Source organism: Halyomorpha halys, unplaced genomic scaffold (assembly GCF_000696795.3).
Source record: "Halyomorpha halys isolate HHAL.00 unplaced genomic scaffold, Hhal_1.1 Scaffold1589.1, whole genome shotgun sequence".
Lineage (NCBI taxonomy): Eukaryota > Metazoa > Arthropoda > Insecta > Hemiptera > Pentatomidae > Halyomorpha > Halyomorpha halys.
The window spans coordinates 78,086-90,121 of NW_027114669.1; the positions used below are offsets into that span (position 1 = coordinate 78,086).

General features: G+C 31.4%; 1 protein-coding gene across 4 annotated transcripts in view; it reads left to right on the forward strand.

The window, feature by feature from the left end:
- The window catches only part of LOC106690138 (N-acetylglucosamine-6-phosphate deacetylase), an 83,754-nt gene that overhangs the window by 37,354 nt on the left and 34,364 nt on the right, over positions 1–12,036 (forward strand). For 3 of the 4 annotated variants that reach the window (XM_014435462.3, XM_014435464.3, XM_014435463.3), the window contains 3 exons: positions 795–930; positions 5,141–5,317; positions 7,250–7,444. In XM_014435462.3, coding sequence (XP_014290948.1) covers positions 795–930; positions 5,141–5,317; positions 7,250–7,444 — 508 coding nt within the window. Of the gene's footprint in view, positions 1–794; positions 931–5,140; positions 5,318–7,249; positions 7,445–9,709; positions 9,841–12,036 lie in introns of all 4 variants that reach the window. The other variant, XR_001344536.3, reaches the window with a different exon arrangement.

Consider the following 12,036-nt stretch of genomic DNA (forward strand, 5'->3'; position numbering starts at 1 on the left):
AAGTTAAAAAACTTATTTACTAGTGCCAACGTTTCAGCCAGAATTTATAGCCTTCGTCAGGACTAAGAAAAAAAACAAGATAACCAGTGAATGAAAGGTATATAGAATGATTAAAGTAAATAATTGTACAGAATGAATATAGATAAAAATAATGTAATGAAAGAAGTGGTAAATAAAAGGTATTTATATATAAGTAATTAAATATGTGAGTAAAATAACATAATTAATAAAATAAAAATTAAGTCAGGTCGAAACGTCGGCATAAAATAAATAAATATGGTTTTGTTTATTTATGTTGTTCTTTGCTGACCGCACCCCCCGACAAACTTCTCCAATCATAAAAAAGTATTTGTCTCTCGTCATTCGAATAATATTTGCCCAACTCTGATTGAGTGTGAAATGTCAAGCAACATGTGGGGCACTTCTTTGGAATATATTATCAATTTTCCGGGCTTATGATTATACTCCTACTTGTTAGGTGTCATGGTTGGAACTGCGTACTAGTAGATATAGTTTTTTTTAAATTTAGTGTAGTGGCTATAATGCAAGAAGTTTTTCTTACTTTGACTGCGTCAATCAATGTTTGGCATGACCAGATCAACTAAATTCATCACTTGCACTACTTTGTGTTAAGTATATGCACAGGAGTTCATCAAACTGTAGTATTGAACTGCACACTTATCTATCTAATAGATCGTTGGGAAGAGTATTTTACTTTGTGTGTTTCTGTTTTATTAGTATGTATTTGTATATATATTTATATATGTTTATAAATTTTTATATTCAATTCGCAGTTTCATCACAGAAACCCTGGTTTAGTTGGCCTTTTGGGAACTACTTGCGAAAATCCTGTATATTTTGGCTTAATTCCGGATGGTATTCATACCCATCCTTCCAGTCTTAGAATAGCTTATCGGTCTCTACCTAAAGGTATTATTTTTAATCATTTAATTTTTTATGACTTATTTAAATGTGTTTATGTATTTTAAAATTTTTATAATGCCTGAGTATATGGATTTTTGGTACTTGTATTGATTGATAACTGGTGGGAGAACTAGTCTGGCAAGTGGGCCTAGCGATCTTTTTTGCCAACCCCTGGTGGCTATTTTGAAGTTGTTGTGTACTAACCATGGTATGAGTGTCAAAAATCATTTCTTGGGACTACCGATAAATAAACATTTACTGCCCTAGTTGTGAATTGAACCCACAATGTTCTGAACCAAGCAGTCTGGAAACCACACCCCAACGTGCATGGCTGTTACATCTCTGAATATATGTTGTGTCAGTCAGATTTATCAGTCACTGGGTCCTATATACGGCTCACACAGTAGAACCTCGCTAATCTGACTTCATGATAATCTGATTCTCATGAATCCATTTCCAGAACACTGAACCGGGAAGTTCATGTTTAAATGTTTCTCCCAAAACATTAATTTCTGTTCTTAATTAATAAACTGGTGTTATATTGATGGATAATAAGTGGCTAGATACATCAACTAGAGTCCTGTAATCAGGAGTAGGTATTTCAGAAATAAAATAACCCATTTTTAAAAATTATTTTTTGACTTCAACTTTTATATACATTGGTTTATCAAAAATTATTGATATAAAGAGAAGATAGTTGTGGGTACATTCAGTAAAGATACACAACTAAGTAAAACTTATTTATTTGTGTCAAGGTTTTGACCTGAATTTCAGGTCTTCTTCAGGGCTCTAAATTAAGTAGATATAGTACAAGAGCCGGGAAGAAAAAAGTTATCTCACCCCAATTTTTGATTACTTCACTAAAAACTATATAAAATTACTAGTCAAAATTGATTAGTCTGCCAAGTATAGGTAGGGGGTTTAAAAAATGGCGGCTGTTCAAAACCTTAAAAAACCATTGATTTTTCATTCGGAGATCTATGTCTTAAAAACTACCAACAACACTAGAAAATCTAAGAGAACATTATTTAAAGAAGAGTAAATTTGCTGAAATATTAGCCCTAAAAGAGCTATTTATGTACAATAGTTCTCGAGATATAGCTTTTTAAAAAGCCAAATTTCTTAAAAATCTATGTGACATACAGATGTCTATTAGCACTCAAATTAAGGCTAGTTTAATGGACTATAAAGAAGTTTATTACCCTTACCTTCGTAAGAATAGTAGTTTTCATGATATTTGCTAAAATAAATTGATTTATAATTGTTCAGACAATAAATTTGATTTATGAAAAACTTTATTTCAGAAACCATTGGAGGTACTGATGTCTGCCAGCGCTTAAATTCAAGCTAGTTAAATTTACTACAAAATAGTTAATTATGTTTATCTTTGTAGGAGTAGTAGTTTTTATGCTATTTGACAAAATAAACTCACAAAATGTTAATTTCTAGTTGTTCGTATAAAATGTTGGATTTTGAAAAAATATATCTCTAGACCCATAAGATGCACATATGTCTGTCAACACTCAAAATAAAGGAAATTTAACTTACTATAAAGTAGTTTATGACACTTATCTTTGTAGGGGTAGTAGTTTTTATGATATTCACATACGAACATAAATTTGGCAAATGAAAATTTGTCCGAACAACTATAAATCAATTTATTTTAGCAAATTTCATGTAAACTATTACTCCTACAAAGATAAACATCATATAGCTCATATACTACTTTATAGCTCAGTAAACTAGCTTTAATTTGAGTGCTAATAGACATCTGTACGTCAAATGGTTTTTGAGATACAAATTTTTCAAAATAAATTCACTAACTACTGATCTTTTAGTATGTCCCATACAACATTTTTATGAAATGTTTCTTTTTAAAAAGCTATATCTCGAAAACTATTTAACGTAAATAAGTCTATTAGGGCTCATATTTTAGCAAATTTTCTCTTCTTTAAATGACGTTCTCTTAGGTTTTCTTGTGTTGTTCCTAATTTTTAAGATATAGAGCTCCGAATGAAAAATTAGTTTTTTTTATCACTTTGAAATAGCCGCCATTTTTTATTCTCCCTACTTATACTTGGCAGACTCATCAATTTTTACTATTAATTATACATAGTTTTCATTAAAATAATAAAAATTGGGGTGAGATAACTGACTTTTTTCTCCTCTTGGGCTCTTGTACTAGTATATGATATTGTAGTATATAATATGTAGTATATAATAATAGTAGATGATACTAATAGAAGATAAAATATATTATTGTAGAAGTAAGAAGAACCTCATGAAGAATTATTAATAAGTAAATAAACTACATAGTGGGACTAATTTATTTTATGTGTGGAGGTATTTATGTAAACTATTTTCTAAGTAATAATAGTGATCAGACAAAAATGTATTTTTTAAATATTACATTTGTCTTTTTTTAAATGTGTTATTTAAAAATTTGTCATTTTAAATAAATGACTGTGACAGGTCATTTTTTTTGTCTTTTGTTAATCCAGCCTTTTAATCTATCGCATCTATCCCATATCCCATCATGGTAAGATCATCGAGATTCCAAATTACATTGATCATTGATATAAGGCCTAGAAATCTAGACAACTGAACAGTTAGTAGTGCGAGAATTTGAATTGGTTTAAGATGTTATAAGGATGTAGTATTTGGCCTTGAGAATATTTATTTTATAGAATGTGTATGTACTCTTTTTGTTTAGTTGAGTTAAAAAATACAATATACAATAGTAGCAAAAAAACTGTAAATCTGAAAGTAAAAATAAATGTTTAGATTTAATCCTAAAATTGTACTATCATGAAATGTCTATTATGATTCTATAAAAACCAATAATCGTTCTTTTTTTATTCATTTGTTATGATTTATTTATAATTTCATTCATTAATTAGTAAAATTAAGTGGTTCTTCTCCTTGTTACATTGTTCCCAATCATTATTCCGACTAATTCTCTTTTCTCTTCCCTTTGGCTAACACAAGGTGTTCCTCAGGAGTCCTCACTTTCACCAACCCTTTTCTACATCTACACCAACGATCTTCCTGATTCCATTTATATGCTAGTAATCTCCAAATTTACTTATCTTTCCATCCTACCAACCAATATGATTGAGGCCATCCAAAAGATACAAGAATATATTGATAGTATTAACGCATGAATGTTAAACAATTATCTGAAGTTGGATGCTGGAAAACTGAGGTCATCCTCATTGGTTCCTAGTCCTTCCTTTATTCTCTCCCTTATTATCCCTTACTTTAGCTCAAAATCAACCAATTCACTTCTATTCCATTATATAAAACCTTGAAGTCATCTTCAATGAACACCTCTCCTGGAATAATCGTATTTATCAGACCATATATATATCCGTAACTGTTCTTGAACGATTCCAAGATTCTATTCCTCAGAATACCTGTCAGCTCCTTATATCCTCTCTCATTTTCCCCAACTTAGACTGTGATTGCTTGGTCTATGGAGAGCTATCTGCTGGGCTAGAGATGAAACTGAAGAGACTCATGAATTGCTTCATGCGCTCTCATGTTTGTATACTAAGTTAAAGTGGTTTTATTCTACTTCCCGATGGCAATACCTACTTGAGTTTTTTCCTAGTATTTAAAGCAAATAAACCTATCTACATCCTTGATCTCCATACTTTACATTCATCCATCCATTCATCAAATATTAGATCCCAATTGGTTGATTTATACATGACCTCTTATAGAACTGCCTTCTGCAAATCCTTTTTTAGTTATGCAATCTCTTTCTGGAATTATCTCCCCTTCTATATTCACTTATCCTCATCCATTCTTTAAGCAACTTCTACTCCCTCACCTACTACATAATCAAACCTCTGTTTCTATGTAAACAATCTGTATAGCCATAATATTAATTACCACATCAAATTGTAATTTAGACTTAAATGCTACAATTTTGTAAATATTTTCCAGACAATTTATCATTAAGTCTAAACCATGTAATTATTCTTAAGAGTCTTTTGTCCCAAAATAAAATTATTTTTTCATTTTCATTTTTATTATTGTTTATTTTTTGGAACAACACCGTGGAGTGCCAAATTATCAAGATATGCCCTTTAAACTAAAAATTAATAAATTGTGAAAAAGTCATGGTAACAACTATTTAATAAATTAGTTTTTAGTAGAAATTAAACTTTTATTTCCTATTTTAAAAAATTAATTTTTTTAATATATTTAGGAGCGATTCTGGTAACAGATGCTATATCTGCAATGGGATTTGATGAAGGAGTTCACCACATTGGTGATAAAAAAATTGAAATTAAAAGTAACCAAGCATTTATTGCGAATACAACTACCTTATGTGGGAGTGTAGCTACGATGGACAAATGTGTTAGATTTTTCAAGGAATCCACAGGTATTTATTATCTTCAATTTTAATTTTTCTAGCATATTTTATTAACATATTGGAAGATCGTTGATTGATTGTGTATAATTAATAAAAGGTGGTCCAGTTGCAGTCAAAGTAACTTAAATAGTTTATTTACTATTTGAGTTATTTTTATCTCACCCGAACCATCTTCCTTTTATTAATGGAACATTATCACCTAAAAACATAACACTTGCACTTTGCATACACAGAAAAATTGATGAAACTTGTTATTCATGTTGCACATTGTACAACTATAAATACTATACTGGCAAATAAGCTCTCAGCTCCCATTTCGGATATGGGGAGTTGTGGTTTAGAAGTAATTAGAAAAATGTGTACCAATTTTCATCTTGACCAACCAAAATTCACAAAAATGGTGATTTTTTTGGCCTAACTTGAAGTTATAAATTTTTTGACAGATGGGGAACCAGTGTATTGACTGAAGATTCTAGATCTGTGTTAAAATTTCATTTGGAATTTTTTCTTCCTTAAGAAGGAACTAAATTACAGTGCATATCTCGCACTTAGCGAGATTTCTTATTGTAATTACTGTTGGGCTGTCATGCTGTGTGAATTTTGTTTTCAAAAGTTAGCAACACTGAATGGTTGTGGGGATCTCCTGACACAATGAGCATTGGAGGCTCACATCAGTGCTAAAAATAGTCTTGTTATATCTGCTTCTGTAAAATATGTCAATCAGAAATACCACTAAGTGTATGTGCTGTTATTTGGTTCCTTCTTGTGGAAGAAAAATTCCAATTGAAATTTTGGCAAGGATCTAGAATGTTCAGTCATTACAGTGGTAAAAAATTTATGACCTCAAGTTCGGTAAAAAAGTTAGTTTTTTTTTACCATTTTAATATGTTTGGTTGGTCAAGATAAAACTTGGTACACATTTTTCTAATTAACTGAGTACAAATGTTTTAGTTGTAAATTTTAACTAATACCTTCATTACTTATAATCATTTTGTTCTCTATATCTCATTTATCAGTGATAAGGGATTTAATCTAATTGAACTCGTATTTATTAGGTCTAGTCATAAGTAACTTCCGATGCAGCTAAGTAGAATCTATTGTTCTTATCTACCCATGAGTTACCATTACAAGTTTTTTTTTTCACAATATAGAGGAGGCTTCATTTAGTTTTTGTCAATTGTTTTGTGTGATACATGTTACATTGAACTGTTTTTTTTTTTAACCTCTGAAAAAGGAGGGTTTTGGAATGGAAAAACCTTCAATTCTGAAGAGCCAGTCAGGCAGGCTGTCGAAAATTTCTTCTAGTCCAAACCAACCAAGAAGGAAGGAATTGATAAACTGTCAGGAATATGGGAGATGTTTATAGGTAATAGTGGTGTGTACATAATAAATGAATATAATTTTGTTATTTAATGAGAGCAAAATAAATGTCTGATAAAAAAACGGAGGTCACTTATGGCTCGACCCTAAGAGAATAATATACTGTGTTCTTTTTTTTACCTTTCCAATGCTAATTTTTTTAATATCTTTTATACATGAACAGAATCTAAATTGTAGAATGATATGTACATGTATCAAATGAATAAAATAATTAGCATTTGAAAGGTAAAAAAAAAAAAAATAAAAAAAAATAACACAGCATATTATTCTGAATAAGAGTTCAATCTGATAATAAGTCCCTCATCACAGATCAGTGAGGTAAAGGGAACAAAAATTGGATTAGTCCAAGGAATGAGGAGATTAGTTAAAATACTAATAACATATTTGTTCTTGGTTAATGGGAAAAATGTGTAACAAGTATGTATATATATTCATATTAACTGGATATTGATTGTTTAACAATAAAATTTATGGGATATTAATGTACTCTTTTGTTAAATTTAGTTAGTATTTGAAATCAATAATGTTTGACGAAAAAGTTTTAAAAATATTTTTTTGTAGATTGTACTATTGTTGAAGCACTAGAAGCTGCTACATTACATCCAGCTCAAGCTTTAGGAATTGAAAAAACAAAAGGAACTCTGTGTTTTGGAAGTGATGCTGATTTTGTATTATTAAATGATGAACTTGAAGTTCTTTCTACTTGGATTGGTGGCTTATGCGTATGGTCTCAATCACCAAAATTTGGTGATTCTGGTGAGTTTTTATAGCACATTTCTTGCAGGCATTCTAAACATACCTTATTTATTTGAATATAGGTAGACCCCGAATTAGGGGTGTAAACATCAAATATATATATTTTTTAATATCCTCTTTTTGTGTAAATAGTATATTTTTGAGTAAATAGTATATTTTTATGTATAAAAGTTTTTTAATATGTTTTTATTTTATTTATCATTTCAATATTGTTCATTTGACTTGTTAAACCAAAAAGAAAGCTAACCAATTTTGTTCAGTCAAATATGGAGTGGAAAGATCGTTATTCAAAACAAACCAGATGGCGGGGCGTGTCTTGCCAAAGTTCGTTGAATCGCATGTTGAGCAGATTTAAATATTTTTAAAACTTTATTTTAACTTCCCATCATAATTGAAATTACAGTACATTTAAGAAAAAATATAAGTTAAGAATACATATTAAAGAAAATTATTCATAAAGGAAATCATAAGAACAAACTCAATACCGTAGTGCTACAATTGATGTTGAGAACTAACACCTAGAGAAGGGGAAGGAAGAAAACTAGGTTTTTTGAAAGGATTCGTTGCTTAGACACTGGTGGGGAATGATGTTTCCTGGATGGAGGAGGTCATCATCATCCTTTGTCTAGCACAAGAGTAGACATTTTGATAAGGAACAATATATGTGTATATATATAACTTAAGTATCAGTAAAAGCAAAATGTTAAAAAGAGAAGAAGAAATAAGATCTAACTCGCTTGGGCTGCTGTAAAATACTGACTTTACTGGGTTGAATACATCTCTTTATATACATTCGATCAGCTGATATTCTCAATCAGCTGACATCGAAGTAACAGCTGACTCAGACCGTAACTTATAAATATATATATTGTAATATACTCTTTTTTAATCAATAGTTGATATTTATATATAAATGATTTTGGTTATGTATGTATATATAGTTGACCGTAAAAATTGATATATAAGAAGATGGTCAGGGTTGCGGTCAAAAGTGAAACAAAAATAGTTTACAACTATTTATTTTCCAGCGTTTCGCCCCACTTTGCAGGGCTTCATCAGGGCTGTCCAAATGAATAAGTTGAACAGCTGTTCAAGTCCCTAACTGTTGTGCAATAATCGATGTTTACATGGAACATCGAGGCAGGTTTTAGTTTTTAGAGCATTCGTTGTTTGGGCGCGGAGGAGAAATGATGTTTCCAGTATGAGGAGGTCCTCATCAATTTCTGTCCAGCTAGAGTGGACATTTTGAAAAAGGAAGACAATCAAGAAGGAAAATACTCTAAGTTTGGATTGTTTGATGAGAGGACGTCCGTTGGCTGGAAGCGGGAAAGATTAGAAGCCATTGTTGTAAGAGAGACATAGCTTTGAGGGAAGAACTAGAAGCCATTTTGAATAGGTCATAGCAATATAGAAAAGAAGATACCAAGAATCATCAAAAGAAGAGTATATAAAATTGGTTAGTTTTGTTATACCTAAATTTAAATACATTTGTAAAAGAGATATTAATTTAATTAAGTGTAATTATTGTAAGTGTCTGTTTCTGATTGCCTAGCAACTCGCCCTGAGATTAAGAGTCTCTTTAATATTATAAAACTTAAATAAAATTCTATTATCCATTAGATATTAAACTTTTTAAATTTCAACCAAAGCTATCTCTTTTAGATATCAGAATTACAAGTTAAAAAATATAAAATTTCTTTTTATTTTATTTTTAATAATTTTAAAATATATATAAAAGTTATCTTTTACTGAAGTGGAACTAAAAATAATAGGAGAGAGAGGGGTGCGAAATGAAACGCTTGAAGTCCTCTCAAAGACTGATCTATTTGCGAAGCCTGTCCATGGCAACGCGCCAGTCTACCAACCCTAAGGTTGTCAAATTGAGTCCCGATCCCACCCCAGCTTTTTTTAAGCATAAAATAATACAAAACTCACTCACAACCTCTCCCCTGGGCATTTTACATCAAGAAACGCGCAATGTATTTCCTAATACAACGTGCGAGGACTTAGACCTCCATGGTCTGTTGCTTATATAATAATAATAATATTCCAGATTTATTAAAATAATTAAAAGGAGATTTAATAGTAAATATTTTTCTCAGATCTAGAATATAGCTGTGATGACTACAAGGTTTGAATGGATAAATTAAATATTAAATAGATATGAGAATTTTATTTTCAGTTATATAACTTTATTGACTCTTATCTCAGGTCTGGTACTTAACTAAATTAATAGCTACTTTTACAATCATAATCAAATTCTAGGTAGAACAAACTAACCAATTTTATATTCTTCTTTGATGACTGATGGTTCTCAATGTCTTCTTTCTCAAAATCTACTTCGGCTGTGGAACACAGAAACAATGTAACACCTTCACCTGGCTACCACCAACCAGGTACCATACCACATTGATTTAATCTTTAAGGATACCTTGAAGGGCTTATCAAATACCCTATTTCCAATCCTCCAAAATTTATTTTTAAGTAAAATTAGTGTTTGGGTTGAATTTGTTGTTTTAAAGTAGTTTACGTTAAACAACTTTCATTTAACTCTATTTTATTTTATTCAGTTTGGGCTCTTACATTTTATTTTTATTTCTCATTTATTTCAAATTCAAAATTTTCATTAATTACTAATTCAAAATGTTCACAATTTTCATTAATTTCAAATTGATAATATTCAACCTTTTCATCAATATTTTCATCCAATAATTCAGAGTTATGTACTGTTAAATCAGTTTCAACTACTTCAACTTTTTAAAAAAATTTCTCCTAATTTTGGTGATCCTATGCCGTGTACGGGACTTCGGGGTTCTAAGTCCGACTAGGGGTTCCCCATACACGTATTATATTGAAATTTATTCATATATTCATGTATCTATATTATGTATTTTGCCTTACCCAGAGGTGCCTGGGAACCTCTTTTATCTACATATGTCTGTACATTACTTTTAATGTTTTGCCGATCGGGTCTCTGCCTAAGCCCGGCGGCTCCTTTGGTTGCTGACAAAAGAACCTACTTAAAGGTGGATCCACATGTTGGCCGCTCGCCACGGATCGGAGGCTCGTACAAATGCTCGGTAAACAAAGAGCGGACCATCCACATGTCAGTGTTATTCAGAGAGGCAAGCATGGCGGACGTACTAGTCGTTTCAGCCATTGCACTTGGATTGTATTATTTTTATTACAAAAAATGAAAATGAAAGGAAATTAAAAATAAATAAATAAGATTAAATATAAAACTTATTATAAAAAGTACCAACGAACACCTTTAACCTCCTAACAGCTCTCAGTTGCAAGTAGACAAAGAACAATGGTGTAGATGCTACACGAGCGCTCTCACGAACCCCTTTGATCTGTGGCCAAAAACCGACTCTCGACGGCTCGGCAACGAGCCTAAGCCAACCAAGCCAAGCCACCCATCCCCATGCTCGCGTATGTCTGAGTTCGCCATGGCTCGGCCAACATGTAGAGGCCCCTTAAAATGTATACAAGGCCCCCAATATGTTAGAAATCCGAAATGTTAATATCTATTTTGTAATCCCATACTTGTGAATCAATTTATTTTATCTTTTCGGATTTTAAGCATATTGGGTTCCTTATATATGTTTTTGTGGTGCTGAAAACCATAATAAAATCAAATTTTTGATCACTTGCTTTTGAATCGATTTATTTCAACCATTCAGATTTCAAGCTTAATAAATAAATCGATTCACGAGGGCGCCATCACAAAATTGATTTCATTTTCATTTTCAGCACACCCAAACACATATATAAAGACCCCAATATGCTAATAGTTAAAATAAATCAATTCGCAAACGCGACATATCAAAATCGATATTATTTTCGTTTTTAGCACCCCGAAAACATTTATAGGGACCCTAATATGCTTGAAAACGAAAAGTTAATATAGATTTTGTGATCTCACATTCGTTTTCAGCACCCCTGAAAACATATTTAGGTACCCCAAAATGCTTGAAAGTTAAAATAAATCGATTCGCAAGTATGCGATCACAAAATCAATTTTATCTTTGATTTCAGTTAACAGTTAGTAAAAGTTAATATCGATTTTGTGATCTCGCGCTGGCAAATCGATTTATTTTAACTTTTCGGATTTCAAGCATATTGGGGTCCCTATATATGTGTTTGGGGTGCTGAAAATGAAATCGATTTTGTGATCGCGCCCTTGTGAATCGATTTATTTATTAAGACTGAAATCCGAATCGTTAAAATAAATCTATTCGCAAGGATGCAATCACAAAATCGATTTAATTTTCGATTTCAGTAACCCCAAGCACATTTATAGGTACCCTAATATGCTTGAAATCCGAAAAGCTAAAATTAATCGATTTGCCAGCATGGGATCAAAACATGGATATTAAACTAATTGATAATAAACTATTTGTTATTTTTTTTTGGTAAAAGTTAACCTCAGCTCCCCCAATATGGCCGTAGCCCATCTTTTCTGAACATGAGTGTACTGACGGTCCCGAACGGAGCCGAGAAGCTCCAGAGGTGACCGATTCCCAGCCGCTCGTTTGAAAAATAAATTCCCCACAACTTCAACAGGGATGTTATCACTAGAGGGAATT